At 41.7% G+C, this 23,723-nt stretch overlaps 1 protein-coding gene across 4 annotated transcripts in view; it reads right to left on the bottom strand.

Moving 5' to 3' along the window:
• Nucleotides 1-15,921, bottom strand: part of LOC138617335 (ephrin type-A receptor 7-like) — a 360,848-nt gene extending 344,927 nt beyond the window's left edge. For 3 of the 4 annotated variants that reach the window (XR_011310655.1, XM_069692260.1, XM_069692273.1), the window contains exon 1: nt 15,686-15,921. Coding sequence is in view for 3 of the 4 variants with exons in the window: in XM_069692260.1 (XP_069548361.1) it covers nt 15,686-15,764 (79 nt within the window). In the remaining variant the exon portion in view is untranslated. The remainder of the gene's footprint in view (nt 1-15,685) is intronic. The other variant, XM_069692282.1, reaches the window with a different exon arrangement.
• Between the last annotated feature and the right edge of the window lie 7,802 nt (nt 15,922-23,723).

Genomic DNA, 23,723 nt, shown 5'->3' with positions numbered 1-23,723 from the left:
CGCACACAAACATGCGCACACACACCATCATACACTCTGGTCTTCTCAGCAGAGCTTTAATAACCGTAGCTAGCTTTTAGCTACAGGCTGAACCAAGGGGAAATAATGAAACCCATGTAATCATTTCAGAGCTTAAGTTACCAAGGAAAGAAAAGCTTTTCGATATTTGATATTAAACATTCATATTTATTATTATTGCATGTCGTATTTACACTACAAGACTGAAATGTGGAGTTTGTTCTAATTAATATGTGTATGCGTGTGTGTGTGTGTGTGTGTGTGTGTGTGTGTGTGTGTGTGTGTGTGTGTGTGTGTGTGTGTGTGTGTGTGTGTGTGTGTGTGTGTGTGTGTGTGTGTGTGTGTGTACTGCTAGATACAGCATAATGGACATACATTTGCTTCATGAAGTATTCAGGTTTCACTTTTTTCACACATTATGTTGTTGTATATTTAACTGTAAACAGATTCAATTGAAATTTTGCCCATCATTCTACACTCAATTACTCAAAATGACAGAGTTGATATGTTTTTCGAACATTTTGCAAATTTCTTACAACTCAAAATTTGAAATCTGTTATTTACAAACGTATTCAAACCCTAAATCCACCACCCTGTAGAAGCCCCTCTGGAAGCCAGTACTGCTTTGAGTCTTCCTTGTTAAGTCTCTACAAGTTTTGGACACAGTTAATCCCCTTCTTGCAGGCAGAGTCTCAAGCCTCCTCATACTGGATGGAAAGAATAAGTGTCTGTGAACAACCATCTTCAGGTCTCTCCACAAATGTTCTGTCTGGGCTTTGATTGGGCCACAAATGGACAGTCAAAGACTTGTCCTGAAGCCACTCCAATGCTATCCTGGATGTTTGCTTTGGGTCAAAATGAACCATCACTCCAGTCTCAGTTTGCTACACTCTGGAACAGGTTTTCGTCATGAACCTTTCTGTATTTGGTTGAATTCAGCTTCCTTTGAATTCTGACGAGTCTCCATGACCCCGCCGCTGAGAAGCACTCCATAAGCACGATGGTACCACCGTGCTTTATGGTAAGGAAGGTATTAACCAGGTGATGAGCAGCACCGGGTGTTTGCCAGACATAGTGCTCGGACACAGTTGGACACAGTCCAACTCGTTCAGATTTTGACTCAGAGAATTTTTTTCCTTGATGAAGTGATGCTGATGCAGGTTCTCCAATCTCTGCAGATAACTTCTGAAGCTCTGTTAGGGAGGTTGTTGGGTACTTGGTTATCTCCCTAAACAAGGACAGTAACTTCGATATCATAGTTTGGTTTTGTCCCGACATGCACTGTGAATTGTGGGATTTTCTATACACAGGTGTTTACCTCTCTAAACTATGTCCAATCCATTCAGTTTGCCTCAGGTGGACTTCTAATCGATTTCTAATCTAGACATCTCAAAGATGATGAAAGCAAACAGGATGCATCTGACCACAATTTAAAAGACACAGCAAAACTGTCTGAATACTTTGGTAAAAGATTTGCAAAAAAGTATTCCCAAAAAAAAAACATGTTTTCACTACCGTTATGGGTTACTGAGTGTAGATTTATGAGAAATCCATTTAATTAAATCTGCAGCACTATAAAACGTGCAAAAAATAAAGGGCGCTAAATACTTTCTGTATCAACTGTACATATGTGTGTAAGTACTGATGAAGAAACCAGCATTAAAACAATCCTGTATCCATGGCTCACAGGTGAGTTGAGAAGAGGGGAAGAAAGAACAAAAAAGAAAAAGGACAGTTACAAAAAAATGGAAGAAACTAGCATCTGGTGAATTACCGTGGTGCAGTTTAACCAACACATAAAAAGCAATAAACAGTAGGTTTCATTGAACAAGCTGATACACAAGCAACTGTATCTTGCTTGCTGAGCAAAATGGCAGAGACTTTAACTAACTTAACTCAAATCTGATAAGAGAGAGCCCCGGTAAGAAAGAGTGCTTTGAGGTGCCACAAATTGGATTAGTCTTTTAATCCAGGTGAAGCACACAGTTTGTACTTGCAACAGTTGAAGTTTATTTTTTCTTGTGTAGTTTTCTTTTGATGGTTGTTGGTGCTACAACTTCATTTGCATATTTTCTTAACACAGATATCCTGTGCAGTCTTACTGTACTTCTTGTTGTGGCACCAGTGAAGCACAACGATCAAGATTCACCTGCTTTACTGAGGCGATATATCGCTTAAAGAACAAGATTTTCTTCCTTTGATGTACAAGCGAGAACGATGGAAGCTTCAGGCATGATTGTGTATTGTGTAGGTTTTGAGTGACACAATTAGAGTATTACCCTCGCGCAGACATAGAAAGGAATGCATTGGGTGCTCACACTGGTTTTTCGATAAATAAATCGGTGGCTCCTTTCCGAAATAATTGATTAATCAAACGCCACGCTCTGTGATTGGCTGGCTGACAAACCGAAAGACAAAATGGTAATAGGCATCCCGTTAACGTGATTAGCTGAATAGTTTTTTGACAGACGGCTGGCTGCCTCACTGAACGCCTTCTTGGCCAGCAGTCTTGGTGGTTGCTTAATTGCCAGACTACCTGACTAAATGGCTGGAGGTCCAGCCAGCTGGTTAACTGACTAACTGATTGGCTGGCTGGCGCGCTGATTGGCTGACAGACTAATTGACTTGCAAACAGGAAGGCAACATTTATAGCTGAGAGGAAGCTGAGAAACAACAGGAGCACACTCCACCCAACCATCCTGCACTGATGACACTGATTGCAATCACGACCAGCCACACGCAGATATGCATACAAATACACACACGTACACAAAGCCACATGTTCAGAAATATACTTATAATGTGTATAGTAACATGAATAACAAGTATCCAAGAGCACAAATACACAAAGTCAACAGAAAGAGCATATTGAGCATGCACACACCGATGAAGATAAAAACAAGTCACACAAATATGGCATATGCGCACACATATACAGTACATAAGCGTTATAAATCTTAACTAATACTGGCTTCAGGAGAGTCTCTAAAACACCCAAGAGATGGAACTCCTGCCAATGAACTGAGAATCAACATTTCTTTCTTTCTTCCACCTTAAAGGGGAAAAAAAGCTCTGAATGAATCAAGCCACAGCGGTACGACCGTTCTCATCAACTCTGCAATTGATTTTTCATTTTATATCCTTTTCTCTTTCTGTCTTTTGTCTCTTATTTTTTTCTTCTCAACTGCCCCTTCCTTTAAATTCTCCCTCCATGGTTCATTTCATCCATCCATCCCGCCCTCCCTCATTCGCCCCTACAGTAAACTGAGCGGAATAAGTTTCATCCATTCCCGCCCCACCACTTAGCCTATTACAGCCCTTTTTCTGCTCTCCCATGCACTTCTGATAAACTGAGCAGATGTGGTCCCATGCTGCTATGTCAACCTCCCTCTGCCACTCGGCACATTACATCCACCTACATAAAAAAAAAAAAAAAATCACTCGCACCCGCCCTCACCTTCTGATAAACTGAGAAGAGCAGGTCCCATGCTGGCGTGTTAACCTGCCTCCCCCACTCAGCTCATTACATCCTTTGCCATCTACACGGCTAACACTCACACTCTCTCGCCCTTAGCCTCGTCACTAACACCCTTTCATTACAGACGGTCTTCTCCACGGGGGGCTATCACTTCAAAGACACCGTGCTTTCCTCTTGCGTGTCCGCGTGGAGAGAGGGTGCCGAGGACGGGGGTGCAATGTGATGCACGGGAGGGAGAATCGGAGTGGAAGAACGAGGGGTGTGTGTGTGTGGGAGGGGGGGGGGGGGGCAATAGAGGAGGTATCATAAAAGTGACTGAGCTGGAGCCATGCGATTTATGTATTTATTCATCACCAAGGAAGCTGCGTATTAAAAGGTCGGGCAATTTTCCAGGTCACTGACCAAACCCACACGGCGAGGAAGTGATGGGATAAAGAGGACGGGAGAGGGGAGACAAGAGAGATAAAGAGCGAGGGAGAGTGGCTGAGATGGCAGCCTGGTAAAGGCGATATTGGCAGTTGGACACACCTCAGTGCCTTCGCACCTCACCTGTGCATGTGCGTGCGCGCATGAGTTTGCCTAAGTGCGCAAGCTGTTTGTTTGTACGTGTGTGTCAGAGAGAGAGAGAGAGAAAGAGTGTGCGTGCATCTACGGTTTGTGTGTATACGTTGATTTCTGTCTGCACACCGGTTGTGGTTAATGAGTTTGAAAGGTCAAACGCCTCTCAGAAAGATTAATGGGGTTTCCGAGGCGGCGGGGGTAATGGTTTACGAGGCCCAGCCGGACACATTTCCAACATGACGGTCATTACCACCACGGAGCCGGGACGGAGGGAGGGATCACAAGCAAAAGAGAAGGACGACACGAAACTACCCGGCAGGCGCTGGCTGGAAAATAGTCTGCGTTTGTCTCTGCGACGTACGCCTGTCAATCACTCCTGTGCACGTTTGATCACGCGTGTCCGTCTCTGAGCTTCACATGACAGACTCCACGTATCTCTTAGTAGGAGTAGGAGGATCAGGACTCTTTTTCTTCTTTTTTTTTCACTGCTACAAATCTATAGCTTTGACAAACTGCAACATATAAAGGAAAAGACAAGGAAGCCATTTGTCGTTGTAATAAACAGAAACGTTAAAAAAAAAAAATCTTTATATCAATATCAATCGCCTTCACTTATTAAAACAACTTGCTATGTAGGTCTTGTCAGTGCATGATCTGGCTGCCTGCTGTGATCAAAAGCAGCTTTCTGTAATTTAGTTAGAGCTTCTCTCTGGGCATTTCAGACACTTAATGCTGCGGTGCATTTTTATTCAGTGGGAGACTTCTTCATTTTACAGATAGTTAGGTGAGAGATTCTGTTTTCAATATGAGGAAAATTACAAGTTTAAAATGTTCAATCAATAATATGTTAGATTAATGATCATTTAGCTAGTGGGGCCACTTTTGTGGTTGGTCATCTGCATTTTTTTTCCTTTGGCTTGATCTGATGGAGTTTTTAATTTGAATAAGTATATCAATTTAAAAAATCTATACAATTTGTCAAAGCTGGAGGCACTTTATATGTTTAGATTCCTATCCATCATGCATAACCATCAAGAACATCAAAGAACTTTCTTCAGCAACAAGAATATCAAGTCCAGAAGTCCGTTGGTTTTGAAGGCGCACCAAATATTAAGTTCATTGTTTTTTTACTGCTTACTAAACTTTATATGAAGTTAATGGATCAATAAAAACATTTTTTGAATTATTTAAGAACACTTCGTTAATCTCCCGGTGTAGAAACATATGAAAGAATCCTCACTTTACTTAAAGTGCCTGAATTGTTATTACATTATTATATTGCTTTTATGTCTTCGACCATAGATTGCAACTCGTCATCAGTTCTTGTGACGTGTGTGTTTAAAGTCTAAAGACAGATTTCCTTTGGGACGATAGTTAAGGGAAGACGTGATTTGCAACACTGAGCCTACACTCATCAAAACAAACCCGAGCATGAAATAGTCAGAAATTCTGAAGTGCTGCATTTTGACTCAGCTCTGTCCTGCTAGTAATGTAAGTGCCAAAGTCGTTATCTGCCTGCAATTAGAAAAATGCTCTATTTTTATGGTTTCTGAACCGATTTCTGATCCGATTTCAGATGACTCATCTAAAGCTGTGTTCTCCTGCGCAACACAGCTTTGGAAAGTGTTTTCACAGAATGTATGGGATATAATTAAACTTTCATTTCCAGTCCCTGCTGTACACAAAAAGGGACAGAAGATGGTGATGTAAGAGAGAAGCATGATGTGGCATTTAATCATGTGCAAAGAAGAGAGCAGATGTCCTCCGCGCACAGAAAAATGCAAGTTCTCCTGGCATAAGGTCACATGACAGACGAGGACCGTCCAACATGAAAAGCACATTAAAAGGCAGAGTTCATAGGCCAGTGACACAGCAGAGGATGAGGAGGGGGAGGCTGATGAGACAGGAACACGTAGAGTTCACTGCAGAAGTGTGAAGGGTCTCAGAGCACGCCACATACATACGCACGAGTACGAGAGCAAGACTGCCAGAAACACGTGTATTAATATAAGAACACGAGCCTGAGTGGATGTGATTTCTCATGTGTCTTTAAAACATGAACAGCGTCGAGCCGGTTAGAGACACGGACACACGAAAGGCACGGGCATCGTGTTTTCAGAAGACGGGAACCTTTTATCGGCCCGCTCCACTCTTGTACGACTGTCTATGGACTGCTGGACAATGTTGCCTCAGCTGCAGTCAGTCTGAAGCTTCAAAGCATGCTGGATGACGCAAAACTGAATTTAAGACTGATGTAAACACACTGAAATGGGTAAACACTGAAACATTGAGTGAGACGGCATCATTTTAGCAAGTTCCCTAGAAAACATACAGTGAGGTTCAAAAGTTTAAGACGTCATTCAAAATTTGTCACATTTTTAAGTACGTAAGCGGGAAATACTCAAAGTTTGAGGTTTTAGAAACATAAAAGTATGGTATGCAAGATGAAGAGGAAATATTCAAGATTCTGCACTATTTCTAGTCAGCAATCAAAGTGAGGCAGATGTGTGGCATTGACTGTGAAAACTTCTTCGGACAAAAGATCCGATTTCAGATGACTCATCTAATGTTGTTCAAGTTAACTTGCAGCTATTTTTCAACGCTTTCACAGTAAATTCGGCTTCACCTCAAGTTTCTAGCAGATCAGTGCTTACTAAGTAGCAGTATAATGTTGAAAACGTGGCATCAGACCTTAGAGAGAGGTTTAGAAGTAAAAAAAAAAAAAAAAATTCTGAGCAAAGAGGGGCTTTCTCAGCATCAAATCACAACTAGACTGTGGATGGCACTCGAGAGCTCTTTGCGGAGACTGGATCTGCTGTATCTAAAGCACAACAAAAAGTGAGCACATCATCAAAAGATCAATACATTAAACTTTGTAAAAGCAACAAAGATACAGGATTCGCAAAACATAGAGTACATGACTCCAACCAGCAAAAAAGTATGTCAAAAGAAAGATGTCTAGTAGTGGTCGAAGAGAAGGAGTATCAGTTTCAGGAGGGGAAAGAAGGCCGAATACTTGGGTGGGCTCAGACCTACCAGCACCTTTGTAGACAAGGATTCTTACTGCAGCAGGACACTGAGCCCAAACAAACCTTTTAGCTCTGCAATAACTACATGGACACCAAATAAGACCAAGGAGCGCTGTTGGTCATGAAGTTATCTGACCTCAACCCAGCGGAACTTTTATGGAAACTGGAAATAAATAAATGTTACCACCAATGTTTTCCAAGTCCTAACTGAGTATTTGTTTTCCCTACAACAGTGTCGAAACTTTACCAAACCTTAAATTTTGTCACGTCTTTAAACTGGCTTATTTTTTAACAGTAATTTTCACTAGTTTTGGAGGGCATAGACCGATGATGTCATCCTGCCATCAGTTACATCAGATCAGACGAATGCTTCTATGTACTACCCTAAAGGGCAGGCACAAAAACAGATTATATTATTTACTTGTTGAACCAGTTTTACTATAAATTGTTCATAGGGCTGTAATGTGTGGCTAATATTTAATTTAATCCACACATTTGTCAAAGACTGTGTTGATGTAAAAATGTCACCCGAATCTAGTCATTTACCTCCTGTCATTGAATTGGAAGAATAAAGGGTTGAAATTCAATGACAGACAGCTGCTGAATCAAATTTTAAAATTGATCAGATCATTTCTGCTCCACCAAATGTCTGAATTCAACATAAAAACAAAGAATATCACAGCCTATAATCCCTGAGGCCAAATGCTGTGTGTGTAGTGAATGTGTGCGTTTGTGTGCTTTATACACATTCCCAGACCCTTGTCACCTCCACCACAGTGTGATGGGACTGCCTAAACCAGGCTGAATTGAGGTTGATGGTCTCTAAGCCAACATGTGAAAGGGAGGGCAACACGTTTAACCTCAGGTTACACTTCCCTTTTCTAACATTTTCCTCTCCAAAGCTTTAAAGCTGCTCCCCGATTCTGAGGAAATTGATGCAACAGAGCGTGCATGGTGAAAAGGCACAGGTGCGAGCCAATCTGAGTCCATAAAAGGTCATTTACCAAGTGAAAATTTGGAAAAACAGCTTCTTGATGTGGTGAAGGAGGAAATTGAACAAACTGGTGGAACCAAATGGGTTTTGAAGAGACTGTAGGTCTAACTACAGATGGAAATAAGAAACTCTTACAAGCTTGGAATCCTTCTTGCCTCGATAAATCTACCCTGATGAATGTGTTTTTCATGGCAAAGCCCAAATGAGTGGGTGATTTTGTTTTCACCATTGGAAAAAAAAACAACAGGAAATTAAATGAAATGCTGGGAGTGTGAGGGTGGCAGACTGACTGAGCCCCGTCGAGTTGTCAGTTCAATTCCCAACGTGCCCACCCACATCGAGCCTCACGTTAATGCAGCCACTGTTTACTCTCAATGCAAAACACCCTGAGCAGAAAGTTCTGCCAAGAGCACAACTACAGCTCTGCACAAACACACGGCAGTGACATCCATCAACTTTAGACACCTCAGGACTGAAAAGCCTGCCAACAAATACTCCTCTAATCCATTAGTATCCCAACAGAAGCAGCAAAGATGAGTAATGTGTTCGAGGAATCCGTGGAAGTATCAGGCAGAAATGGTCCTGAACTCTCAGAATCTGGCAGTGTGGGTGGTGGGAGATATGTTTAATTAAATTTTTTCTTTTATATTTAGCATACTTTTTTTTTGCATATAACCTTTGAAGAACCTTTAGAGAACAGGCCCTTGGGATGTTTACATAAGGTTTTGGCATGAAAGCACATGTGCATTTGCTAAAGCAATTCTGGTTTATTCTTCATAGTGGGCTTAAGGACTCTTCAAGATCGTTGTTGTTTTGTATATAGATATAGATATATTATATAGATATAGATATAGATATAGATATATAGATATATATCTATATAGATATTTAATCAATTAGTTGGACATGAATGAGAAACTATGAGGATAGATGATTATTCTTTTAATCTACCATTTAAACAAAAATAGTAAACAGCCCCCCAAAAAAAAGACCATGTTGCAAATGTGAGTGATTGCAGCATGCGTGGTATGAAGTGTAGGAAACTGAACATGTCTGGACTGTCGGTCTGACAAATAAGCAAAGTAATGACATCATCCTGCACTTAGGGAAATTGTAATGGACTCTTTTGTTTCATTTGATCAGTTCATGACACTTTATAGATCGGAAGACAAAGAAAAAAGAAAAGCTTGTCAGATTAATTTATCATGAAAATAATAATTTATTGCAGCTCCACCTTTACTAATGAATGTATGTATGTATGTATGTATGTATGTATGTATGTATGTATGTATGTATGTATGTATGTATGTATGTATGTATGTATGTATGTAGCTGTGTTTAAAGCTTTTAATAAGTAAATCAGTTCAAATGTTTGGTTATTTGATAAATCAATTTAACTTGTCGAACAGACAAGTGCAAATTTTATATTTTTGACTTTAACAATTATTGAGTTCATTTTTAATTTCAACTAGTTGACTGCTTGTTTAAAATGTACAGAATATCAGAAAAGTGCAAAAATGTGCATCACAATACTCCTGAACTTAGACTAATGTCTGCAAACAGTACAAGACCCAAACATACTAATTTTACAATGATTTAAAACAGAAAAAGCAGAAAACCTGCATGTTTTATAAACTGGAATATATTATTTTTGTTGCATTAAAAATGATCTAAAAAAAAAGCTGTTGATTATTTCAACTTATCAGATAATCAACTACTTGGTTAACCATTATTCGACTTTTTAAAATATAATCTACTTACCCTTCTTTCAAGGTCATTGCTGAGTTTAGTCTGTATTTTCAGAGCTCATTTAGTTTCCTTTCCTTGCTGAATTACTTTCCCTGCTGTAATAATTCAAATAACTCCTATTTAAATTAGTAACATTTAATCTTATTCTAATACAATGTACAATGTCAAACTCAAGATAGTGAACCTACACTGCACTTTGGTTACATCCTCCCAATGTTTTGGAAGGATGCTTCTCAGTTCTTTTGCATTATTAAAAGGTGAAACAAGAAATATGCAGAAATTTTCCTCCACACAAAATGGTTGCAGCCTAATGTGAACAAATATGTGAGAACACACAGGAAGTCGTATCACATGCACAGGAATCAGCTGAAGAAGATGTTTCAGCATAGATTGATTGACTGCATTTCCTTCATCTATCTTCCCAACTGTCCAATATGGCTGAAACACCTGCTAAACCCCCATCTTTTCTCCCACATGTGAACACACACACACACGTACATACGCGCACACACACACACACACACACACACACACACACACACACACACACACACACACACACACACACACACACACACACACACACACACCCTCTTCCGATGGCTCGTTCTTGCCAATCCAGCAGAATAGCCTCGATGCTGTAGTGATGTCCTTACCCCGAACAAAAGAAATCAGATGACCCCATCGGGATCCAATAGACACACATACTCTCTCTTACACATGCAATTCATCAGTCTATCAGTCTTAGTCAACGTGGTCCAGCGGAGCGGGAGGTAAATAAGGACGTGGCTGAGCTGCCGCACTGACTTCTCGGACTAACCCTTGGTCTGCTTGATTGCATGCAACTTACAAGAGTCGTGGAACAAAAGCGGTGGTGGCAGATTACAATTACCTCGTCACCCGCTCTCTCACAATTGCTTTTACTCCTCTCCAGTTTTCTTTCTGTCACTCCCTCACCCACTGTTCCTCCATCCTCACCCCTCGACCCGAGACACCTCATCTTTGTAATGTAGAATTTTTTGGACGAGACTCCTTCTTCCTCCCCCGCCGTCCTTTCATTTCTCCACACTCCCGTCTTTCGCCACTCGTCTCGCCTGAAAATGAGTCGCCGAGGCCTTGACGAGAGAATGCCGCGACGCCAGGCCTGTCATCTTCACAAATCACTCGCAGAGGTCACAGTCGTCTGATCCAACATGTACGGGTCCAAGGCTGTCCTTGGCAGCCGAAGATGGACCAGTGCGTCGGTCCCGGGCCGCGGCAGCAGAGCAGAATTAACGCTGCATCAATTACAGGCAATTCGTCCCAACTGATGCCTGGGAGGGTAGCAAGCTTCTCCTCTGGCATGATGAACCCGGTGTTAGTCAATCAGGCCGTTTCGAAGTAGTAATTATAAGATTTAGTAATCATATGACATGAGTGGTGTTTAATGATAAACATTCACTTTAATTAACTCGTTTTCAAGTCAACAGTAAGCAGTGTGGCTTTGCATCTAAATATAACAGGGTTTATTTCACCAGCATTAAAAAATAATTAAGTAAGTGGTTGTCCTGCTTTGTTGATGCTACAATCTGCCTCTCTGCATGCTTTAAACAAGTACTCCAGCAATGTAGTGTTGCATTTCTACAAAGTTGGAAGGCGTACAAGAGACGCATTTTAAAAATAATTTTCAAAAGCAAAGCAGCAGAGGCTCAGATGGAAACACTGGATACTACGTTTCCCATGAAGCTACTCAATGGCGTTTATTGTCGACATTCTTTAAAGGTTTAATGTCAGTATATTTCATACATTTTATTTTTGTTAAACTGAGGACTGTGTTAAGGAGAAAGTTTAAGATGTATATAGAGAGTGTTGTGTACAACCTTTATCATAGAATACATGCCTGTTTATGTTTACGAAAAGACTGCCGCGGAGAAAAATAAATTAAAAAGCTAACATTACTGGTCTGTAAAGTTTCAGACCAAACACAATTCAGTTTCAAGAGGTGTCACTCTTGCATGTAAAACCAATGGAAATATAAATGGGCAATAGATACGGAGGTTATATGAGCATGCGAAAAACGATATGTTGCAACTTGGCCAAAAAGTTGTCCTCATGCCTTAAACCTTATGGCTTCAGCAAAGCATAAACGTACAGAGACAAAACATGAGAAACTGGACGAAATGAAAAGAAAGTACAACTCCTGCTAAGTTACAAGATCATTGGCTAAGCATCCACACCAACACTCAAACTCGGGGTACGTTGGAAAAAAATTTAAGCTGCGGTCTACAGCCAAGAAACTGAACACTTTGCAGACCTTTCCATCACCTTAAAAATCTCACCAATCCACCCCACTACAGAAAAGATGTTCTTCACCGACACCTGCACAGAAATCTCATCAGAAGAATCGTCTAACACGCGAGTGATTCCTCCGGAAAATGTGCTGGATTGCAATCATACAAGAACCAGAAAAGAAACCTTTTCACAAAGAGCTCAGTTCAGTTCAATCTTTCACAGTACATCTAACCTTTAAGATAAGACAGAAAGAAACCAAGAGGTGAATTTGTTTTACAGTGAAACTACACAGGATTGGGCTTCATGTAAGAGTGAGTTTATTAGAGCACTGAGGGCCGGTCACATTGTCAGCGTTTCCTAAAGCGTTGGGCTTGAAGCGGTAAATACTGGAACTTTATAGCATCACAAAGCATCCTGGTGGAAAATGTCAGCTGTAAAATTTGAAATTAAGAGTGACACGAGAGCTTTTGGAAGCGCACCAGCACAATAAGGCGGCAGGTAAACAATAGGCTGCACGCCTGCCAAGAACATCGTGCCGTGAAGTCACTCCGGCCATTCTGACACGACGAGGGATCAAACAAAGCTCCGCTTGCACAAACAGGATAAACCCACAGGTTTCTGAGATGTTCACGTTCCCGATCACGGTGCTCCTCTCTCGCGCTGCCTCTATTGTTCTGTACCTGGCTCACGCCCTCTCTCTCAGCTTGCTGCAGAATGGATGGATGCAGGGGGAGGAAGGGGGAGAGAGAGAGAGAGAGAGAGAGAGAGAGAGAGAGAGAGAGAGAGAGAGAGAGAGAGAGAGAGAGAGAGGGAGGAGAGGGGAAGTAAATGAGATCCCGATGAGATGCCAAGGTGTGTTAGCGGTGAGACGTGGGGGAATGAGAAAAGCAACCTGAAGGGAGGAGGAGTGGCTAGTATTGACTGTGTGCGAGTTGCCTGTGTGGGATGGTGGACACCCGGCCTGTCAGACGACCCCCCCCCCACACACACACACACACACACACACACCCTCCAACCCCCAGTCGTATTAACGTTTGCCAAGTCAGCTAAGGTTGCAGGAGGCATGTACAGGAGGGAAGAAGGAGCAGAAGAGGAGAGAGGAGAAGAGAAGAAGACATACGAGAGGACAGAACAAAGGAAAGCAGGAAGACTGAAGGCAGAAGAAGAAGGAGCACACACAGGAAAGAACAACAAACGTAAGAATGGAGTCGCACATTAAAGCAACACAAGAAAACGGCGTTGGCACTTGAGAAGAAGTGAAATGAGAGCACAGACAAACAAAAACGGACACGTAAATCCACAAATAACGTCTTGAATAGAAAAAAAATTCATGAATGCTGATCAAAGAGCCACACAAACATTGTAATATAATATAACATAATAGGAGGCTTTAACCAATGCTCCCAAATTCCCAGATAGGGGAGGGACAAATGACCAAATGCAAACACACTGCTTGTTTGACACTAACAGAATGCACATAAACAGGCAGGTAAATTTGCCTCATTTAATGTGGATATAATGACAAGAGAATTTTAAAAAAAAAATTTAAAAAAGGGGGCAAAAATCTCGGATGTTCTTCCTACTCCCAAATCCTTACGAACAGCGAGAAGAATCACTGCCAACACCAGCCTTCAGGAGCACATTGCTTTCACAGCAATTAATCGCTGTCACAACATCAATTAAACAAAATCTAGCATCCAAATCCGGCTACCCAGCATTTCAGGGAACCGAATCAATCTGGCATAGAGTGCATGTGTGCTTCATCCAATGTTCGAGAGAAAGTGTGTGCAAACGAAAAGGCAGCACAAATATGCGAGTGTTCATATGTGCAAGCGCCTCGGCGTGTGTGTGTGTGTGTATGTGCGTGTGCGTGTGTGTAGAAATCAGCTCTCAAGTACAAGAAAATGTCACACAATGCATCTGTGCACAAGTGTTTGTGTGGCATGAGAAAGATTGCATGAGGGCGCAAGCGTGTACATGCCAAATGTGTGTGTGCATTTAACCCCGAGTTACGTGTCTGCCAGTACGATATTAATGTATGTCGATGTATGGCTGTGAAGAGTACCAAATGTACTTTCTGGAGTACATAAAGCCTCCTGTATAGATATATATATATATGTATATCTATATGTATATGCGTGTGCGTGTGTGCGCAGCAGATGATGGAGAGTGTTGGTACGTACATGCATGTGTGGGTATAGCCAACATCCACTCAGCTGTGTCTTGCCAATACAGTCCCTCTTTAAAAAGAGCCAGGGGGTCTAAAACCATTACGCTATTTTCCACTTCACAATCGCACAGGTGATTCGGATCACTCCCGGTTTCACACCTCAACAGGCCGCTCGGAAACACACAACACACACACACACACTTCCAGCAGATTCCATTAGGTTTGAAATTATACAAGTTGCATTCCTTTACTACATCTTGGCTAACTTGTGAGTGTGCTGAAAGTATCAGTGGCAATCAGCCAACGGGCTGCTGGATCGTTGGAGGAGAGCAGCACCTTCCCAGCTCCCCCACACACTTCAGTGAAAATGCACAGGGGCAATTAAACAAGCAAATCCCCCTTCTGCATCGGTAGTAAATCATGATACAATGCTCAGTGACTCACACATTGTTCCCCTACATCACTGTTTTAATTCTTGGCTTAATCCCGCGGACAGATAGAGAGAGGAATTACCTACTAGTGCTCTCTGTTTCAAAAACTGATGGAGGAAAATACTTCTTCGAGAGGAAGTGAGCTGAAAACGGGGGAGACCCGTTGCATCCAGTGAGATCAGGCATCAGATTATAGTGCATGCCGTCGTCCCTACCACAGAATCACTGGCTGTTAGAGTAGGAAAAGACGAAGAAACCAGTTGCACAGAGAAGATGGGACAAAAGCCTTATGTAGGCTACAGACCGGGGATTTCTTTCTTCTAACAAGGTTGAGGACGAAGCTGCCTGAATCAAACCGACTTGTTCCTCTTTGAAAAATCATAACTAAATATTAAGGCAGACGCTGGCTCTGTGTGGGATTAGAAACGTACTGCAGTCCACACACTTTGAGAGAAAAATCTTTAAACTTGTCTGTCTTTCGGTTGACGATCCAATTCTGCTGCGTTTCTGCTAATAATAGGCTAACCAGTTCTGTGGGTTTTCTTAAATAAGGTATTGTACTAAAGTGTCATGTTTATGGATTTTGATATAATGAATTGTGAGACTAAAATTAAAACAGTCCAAATAGGAGATATTTGTTCAGATCCTTTGGTTTTTCCGGGATTCCTCGTTTGGAGTTCACTGAGCACAAATGCGTAAATCTGTCATCCTGTGAAACGCTTCTCTCCATAATCAGGCTAAAGATTTCCTATTTACGACGCAGTGTGTTTTAAAAAAAAACAACAACATTACATGTCCGTCTCTGAGTCCACTAACATTAATGTCCTGTCATCGGTGCAGAAAGGGAACCTGCTTCTCATCACTGGACAATCGCAAACCGCCAAACTATCTCCGCCGCGGACATCTGTCTGCCGATCAACGCCGTCTGCCACCGTGAACCACTTTGGGAACAACCGAAACCACACAGAGCACGTTTCCACATACCTTCTTCGGCGTGACAGTCTTTCACTTCGTTCAGCAATAATATCCAAAGGACCGAAACCAGCGTTTTACGGAGATCCATGTTTCTTTGGCCAGTTCCGCGGGGCTCTTGTCATCTCTCTCCAGCCTGCGCGCAACGCACCGCAGCAGAGACGCACTCGGTGTTTGAATGGAGCGGATTGCCGTCTGGGCAAGTAGTGCGGGAGCCAGGGAGCCACGCGGGCTATTTGATATCTCGGGGGAGGGTTTTGTCGGCGAGATTGACATTGGCCGAGGGCAATGGAGTAGGATGTGGAGTCGAGGGTAAGAGAGGGTCGACCTATCAAGCAACTGCGACGTGAAATGTCCACGCCAGGTGTTTCCACTATAGTCAACAGAGGCAACACCGCAGTAGTGCACTTTTTCCACATAGATCTGTCGTTTATAAACAGTGAAGCGAGTTCGTAAATAAATTATGGTGGTTATATCCTGGTGATTGCAGAGTGAGAATAAGACTTCTCTGTTGTGGTCTTTAAGAAGGGAGCATGGGGTCTTAAATTTAGTATTAACATTTCATTTTAGTTGTTAAAAGAGTTTAACATGACGTGTAAAATGGAACAAAAGTAACACTTTGGAAGAACTATAAAAAATAAAAAAAATGACAGACAGTTCCTTGAATATTGGAAAAGACAGGAAAACAACAAAAACTGCATTTTCAATTATATTCATTAGCAATACTTTAGCTGTTTTTCACAATCATGACAAACTCGTAAACTATATTTTATATATAAGTTTAGCTGACATCTAAATTTACACAAAAACATAAAGCCCCTTATGTAAAAGTAGAAAATGTTTGAATTTGCTGTGTTTGGTTGATGCAAAGAAATATCAACAAGCTTATTGGGATAAAATGTTCACCTAATATTTATAGTGACAGCAGATTTTAATCAGCAGAGCTGATACACTTGATCATATCACACTTTTCCTTTCAATCCACTAATTGACTTGAGATCATCCCTCTAATGAAAATCCCTTTCTTCCTCCAGGGACTTTATTGATTTAATGCTCCTTAAGGGAAGACGACATGTTCATAGTTTTCTGCACCAAGTGAGTGGCTTATTATTGCTTTTCCACTGGATTTGTTTGCGCCTCACTGTCAGCTAGTAATTGAGCACGATGAATTAAAAGATGGAAAAATGCTGTTTCAAGGGTTTGCATCATTGTAACCCAAAGACTGCACTTAAAAGTCCCCGGAGGTTTTTCTCTCACTGTCATAGCCACATGCAGAAAGAAAGCGTGCACACGGCGCTGCGCCGAATTGATCACTCTCAGTTTAGCTTGGAAAGCAATACAGCTTATTGTCGATTGACAAGCCAGACGCTGTTTTTGCGAGGAGAGAACTGGTGATGTGAACACAGGTTGAATCTCAGATCGATAGTCTTTTCTGAATGTTGAAAAGAGAAGGCTGCAGTAGATTGAAAGAGTCCTCTTCACTACATGGTGTTTAAAAAAATAAAAAATCCTCACATGGTTCATTAATAACTACAGACTGCGAGTCTTGATAAGGAACACAGAAATGGTGTTCAGTTGCTTTAATTAATAGCAGTTTTATTCAATATAATTATTTCTTTTTAAGAGCAATTTAAGTGGCTCAGCAAATTACAATGACCCACTAATGTGCAATTCTAGATAAATTTTTAATCATTGACATCAGAAGTGTTCATCAGTCTATTTATTGTATGAGATCATCTTTCCATCCTTTTTTTTTTATTACTAAACTGAAATGGTAGCTTCCTGAATGCAGAGTTCATGTTTCTTTCATTTAGTCCAAAGTTTAAAGCTGAAACTTCCTCAAAAACATAAACTGGCCATGGGATTGCCTTCATGATATCCGCCACTTGGCAGCTCTTCTGTTCGTCCCACCAACCTTGGCTATTTAGTTACTTTTCAAACTTTAATGACGTGCTAATGAAAAGCCTGGTCAGCACACTTAATTTTCCCCTCAAGTAAGCCCCGCAATGGCCGGACATAAAGCGGCTCTCGAATAAATGTAAGTACTTTTTAAAACTCAGACTCCCCCCGCTGTGCAACGGTGTGCAGATGCACTCATACAATTTGCACCGCTCCCCCCTGTACACTTCATAATCAACGGTAAGACTCATCATCACAGTTGTCATGCAGCCCCCTCTCTATCCCTCCTCTCTCTCTCTCTCTCTATTTACAGGCTCGCACAGACACACACACACACACACACACACACACACACACACACACACACACACACACACACACACACACACACACACACACACACACACACACGCACACGCACACACACACACACACACACACACACACACACACACGCATGCATAAACATACACTCGCCCACAGATTATAGGCCATCAGCCTGACTGATCCTCCCCAGCAGGGGGGCTGGTCGCCTCAGTTCGGGGAGCTGATGAACATGATCATCTGTCCTCCTCTGTGGTCATTACTCACCAAGGACAGAGACCAACAGCCTCGCTCACTCTGTCTCCCCTCACAGTCCATTAGGTACACGCACACAAACGGTCCGTTTTGTGCTCTCTGGAAATCTTGAATAATTATAAAGTCCTATATATTTTTTAAAAAGGTGAAATGATTTTCTAATATGTGATAGTTAAAACAGTCAAATATGCAGACATGGTAATAAAGGAACACGTCACCAGATGGGATGATGCGGGACACTTGACTAGACGTCCAGTAGGCTACCTGAGTCGGTCCCCACATGGGATTTGTTAATAATAGGATTTATAGAGAATTTTTTTATTTCAGAAAAGCTTCTGCTCCATTTCACAAATGCAGTTTGTCCCCGTTTGCCCTCTGCCAACGCAACGCGCTTCAATCAGCAGCATCGCCACTCCTGGCCCCGTGTTTGCATTATTGATCAGGAACACTGACCATGAGAAGTAAGAATGAATGTAAATCACAGCAGTGTATGCAGAGCCGGCAGCGAAGCAGGTAATAGATGAATATTCCACATGAGCTGCTTGAATACATGAACGTGTAAATTTCGGCAGGTTCATTAAAAAAAAAATACAAATTTACGCAAAGGTGAGTAAATAACAAAACAAATGCAGTAAAAATTGTCTTTCAGAAACCAAACACCATAATTGTACATCACAGCCATCATGTGGTGACGAGTGGACAGACAGTCCAGTTACTCATCTCGACAGAGCTAACGCTGGTTTTATACTCACCGCGAGTAGGCAAGAGTCTGAGGCGAACATTTCGTCATCACAGGGTGTGCATGTTGGCTCTGTGCGGACATCCGTGTACTGCCAATTTGTTGTCCGTGCAGCCACCACACAAAAAGGGGAGCTATGCAGCAGAAAAGGAAAATGGACGCTGAATTTGAAGCGAGGCTGCGCAAAAAGGCTCCTTCGCTACCTGCATCTCTACAACTCGTCTATGAAACAAATTTAAAAAAAAACGCTCAAATGTGCAAACGTTAATGGACCATAGTTTGGGAATGCGTCTTCCAGTAGATGCGTCCTCTAAGCGGATTTCAGAAAGTAGTACAAGGTGTGCGTGTAGCCTACGTCAGGCCCTGTGAGCCACGTACCCCGTGAACTATAACTTCGTCTCCGTCTCTGCTAAAGAGTGAAGTCATTGTGACTCCAAAACAGACATATATGAAGCAGGATGAGGTGTTGCACAGATGGAGGAGACACGGTGGGAGCAAAGTCACGTGACTGATGTTTAAAATGATGGTTTGGTATTGCCAGAGAAAGAGATGTTTTAGATTTCAGATTTAGCTGACTAGCAAAGTGACAATGCTCAAAGCAACACCAGGCAGGGTCACTTGGCCTTTCCTCCTCAGTCCTCCTCTTGGGAGCTGACTTTGTGAACTGGGATTTTACACCAGAAGTGTAATGACTAAATGAACATAGTTCAAGCTTAAAAGGGAGAACGTAAGCAAAAGGAAACAAAGAATGAGAAAGAAAGAAATATAAAGTGTGCACGCGTGGATCAGCTTTGCTTTTACCTGGTAGATACTGGTTGTAATTTGGTGTAGTTCAGGAGTGTGACTGAGCTGTCATGTGTACAGTATGTCTTGTGAAAGGAGTATCAGAGGTTTAAGTCGCAATTAGGAGAGTCAGCAGTTCTCAGTTTGACACCTGTGCTGTCCCTCCCCTTCTTCCTCCTTCTGAATAATGCCTCAGTAATCTTTTGACACCCTTTGGGATTTAGGGAGAAGTGTAGGAGGAGTGAGAGGAAGAGGAAGAGGGAGAGGGAGAGGGAGAGGAGAGGAGAGGAGAGGAGAGGAGAGGAGAGGAGAGGAGAGGAGAGGAGAGGAGAGGAGAGGAGAGGAGAGGAGAGGAGAGGAGAGGAGAGGAGAGGAGAGGAGAGGAGAGGAGAGGAGAGGAGAGGAGGAGAGAGGCGCTGGAGGAGAAAGAGGGTGTTTGATAACAGTAGGCTGCAGGTCCCAGACGTATTGTACCGTAGCCGTGTTATTCCCAAGATGGAACCCTGTAAACGCTGCCAAGTGAAAAGGTGTTAATGTGTCTTTGAGAGAGATACACGCCTACACACACATATAGATCACACACACACATATACAAGGACATGTCGTGTTCACACACACACACACACACACACACACACACACACACACACACACACACACACACACACACACACACACACACACACACACACACACACACACACACACACACACATGCATCCCGACACCTACACCCACAGCAGTGGTGACAATAATAGATACAGAGTGTTTCAAATGTGTGCAGGGGAGCAGGCATCACCCTCTGCTTTATTCAGAGAATCGTCATCGCCTTTACGAGATGATTAGCTGCCAGGCGTTAATCACGCCAACATTTCATAATGAAATCAGATTACAGATACGCTCCAACAATATCTGTGGATGGATTGTTTTTATTGCCTTCATTAGTATTTCTATGATAGCCTGTTTGTGATTTGTTAGTAGATTTATTACAATCGCACTTTTCTTTTATTAATGCAAATGAGATAATAACTCATAACACGTGGTCTGACTGTAAATCAGTCTTTAAATGACTGGTGGTGACATCACACGAGGTGCAACAGGGACAACGCAGGGAGAAAAGGTCACAGTTCGTAACGTCGCACTAGAACGTCGTGACATTAAAAAGTTTACCAGGAAATTGCAAGGTAACTTTTTTTTAATTTTTTATCTTTAAATCAACCTCTTTGCAGAAGAAGGTCGGTCACACAGGTGTCCGGGAAGCACGTCCTGGGAAAGATGGGTAGAGCAGCCCATGGGAGGCCGAGCGCCACTGGGTAATGAGGCCTTGTGTCGCAATTAGTTCCATGAACAAGAATCTGTGGTGTCATCAAGGTTATTGGAAGTGGGTGGAGTCACATGGGGACACAACGTGATCTCAGCGAGGGAAGAATTACCCAGATTCTTGCACCAATACGATGTGAAGGCATTACAAGTGAAAGTCCAGCATTCACAAAAGTCATTGTAAAAAATGTAAAAGTTTAAAATGAGTTAAAATGAAAGATTATTGACAACAATTTAGAAAGTCTTATCTTCAATGCAAATCAAGTTTTTCTGAATTGCTAAAACACTAGACCCCCTTCTCTGAACCAAATACTCAGTGGCCTGAACCTATTTATATTGAATCACACACTCTTTTGGCAAAACCATGAACTGTTTTTCACCAAGTTCGACACAATTTGCAGATCTCATTGATTCTTTTTGCAAAAATCGAAACATATTCTTGTGAAACACATTTTGCATTGTGATGCACTCGTGATGCATAATGGTGACCACGGGTAGAAAAAGTTGAACACCGTTAAAGCGCAAATTTAGCGACTCAAAACTGATCACACTTGTTGCAAAAACCAATATGAGCCAGTTCAGAGTGCACGGGTTGTTCATATCAACAATGGACAGACACTATTGAAGAGGGAGAGGAAGAGGAAGAGGAGGAAGAGGAGGGGGGAGAGGAAGAGACATTTCTAATGAAATACGAATTACTGTGACGGACCATGTTCTTGTTCGTGGCGAGATAATGAGGGAAGCAGGACAAAGAGTACAACTCAACATCAGCAGATTCACTGTGTCCAACATAATCCACAGATTTAGAGAAGTTAGAAAAAGTCAAAGGTTTTGTGAATTTGAAAACAGGTTTTTGTCATTACAGTTTTGAGAAAAGGGTTGAATGTTTCAATAAATAGGTCTTAGCAATTGTGAAAAACTTTAAACCCTCGATAGTCATTTCAAATATTGCATGTTTGATGATTAGAAGGTTTTCTTTACCAACAGCGCTTTTTGCTGGGATGAAATTGATTCTCTAACACTTTGTTTAAATGACACATTTCGTACTAGACTCCTCGTTTGGCTTGATAATGACCTCCTGAGCGCTGCTGTGACTAAAAACAAGGACTTTCCTGTAATTGAAGTGATTACTTTTGAAGTGGGACTGTTTCCAGATTTTTTTTTCTTTTGGTGCGTCCGACCTGAAATTTGTGGCTGACATCGTACGCAAGTAGAATTACAAGAGTTTTATTACACATCGCAAACATCTCATTTACACCACTCTTGTGTCCAAATTGCTGAACTCAGAAGAACATTTAAAAACCAATATATTACATTAATTATGAAGTTATCCTGAAAAGTGTTCATATTTTGGCAAAAAACATGAGACTTTGCTCTGTAGTAAAGAAAAAAAGATGGCAGATTGACACCAAGAAAGAAGAGATGAGGAGAAAAATGTAAATATACACGACTTAAAAAGAACAAAAAAAACAAAACAGGGATGTTGAGGTAGACAGGGGGACACAGTGAAGGCAGGGCCAAGCCAACTGTCAAGTAGCCATGTGGCAGTTTACAGATAAGGCCCGTGACTAAGTAATCAGGAATATACAGTGTGATCTACTGCACGCCGACACATTCCCGGATATGACATCTGCCCGGCAGCCTCATTTCTTTCCCACAGCAGGCCGAATCTGAGGCGACTCACTCGGCAGGAACTGAATCCCATATCGTTTTTCCAAAGGATTGTTATTCCAACCACCACTGCTACTGCGCCGGTATTTTTAAATATCAACACAGATAGCGCGAACCTATCATGACTTCAGATAAAGTTCAATTATACAGTTTACACAAACGGCCTCCGTTCATATGGAGCCGCATGTGTGTCCGTTCCTCTTTAGCAAGGCGACCCTTTCATATTCAAATGTGTGTGTGAATGTGTGTGTGCAGTAGTTCAGGGTTGCAGGGCGGTTTATCAGACACTGAATACACTGTGCAGGTGATGGGAGATTAGGGAACGCCACTGTTTTCAATTTTTAGAGCCGACTTCAGACAGGCAGGAAATGGAACAACTGTGACTTTTTTTTGCTTTTTCCTTCACCTGTATTTCGTTCCTTTAACTGATTTTTCCCAGATCCCCTTCTTTCTCTACGTCTCGCCACCTTTCCTCCTCTCGCTCGTTTTTTATTGTCCTACTTTTATTTTTCCTTCTTCTGCCTGCTTGTCCTGTTCTCTGTTTAACTGTAGTTTCTTGTATTTGTTCTTTTATCTTCAGTCCCAGATCTGTTTCTGTGACACTAAACTCAAAATGATGTCTTTCTTTCCATGTTTTAGAAAGAAACATTTAATTGAGCAAGTTTATATTTTGTGTTTTAAATCCTGAAAGATCAGAAACTTTCAATTATTATAAAAAAAAAAAAAAAATGGAAAAGCACGAGAAGATTCTTTTAAGGAGAAGGAAAAAAAGACAGTGTGATTCATCTGTACAGCAGAACAGTAGGAGGCCATGTGAAGAAATGTGCGGAAATCAACACACTAAGCATTCAAAAGTAACTTTTTTTTTTTTTTTTTTTTGCTCCAACTGAAAAACATAAAGCAGTCAAAGCTAACGGCATCACATTTTCTTCATATAACCATCGTGATCCCAACAGCCATTGGCCACATTGCAGGGCTGTGGGTGTTTTTTTTCTTCTCCTTATCGAGGAAAGGTGAAAGAGAGGAGGGCGTGAAAAATCAATTGACTCGAGTATGAGG

This window comes from Brachyistius frenatus, unplaced genomic scaffold (genome assembly GCF_029030835.1).
Source record: "Brachyistius frenatus isolate BFR_SWC_R1_liver_20210118 unplaced genomic scaffold, ASM2903083v1 Contig_2, whole genome shotgun sequence".
Classification (NCBI taxonomy): Eukaryota; Metazoa; Chordata; class Actinopteri; family Embiotocidae; genus Brachyistius; species Brachyistius frenatus.
Note: the sequence above shows the minus strand (reverse complement) of the source record. Positions and strands in the feature narration are given on the sequence as shown.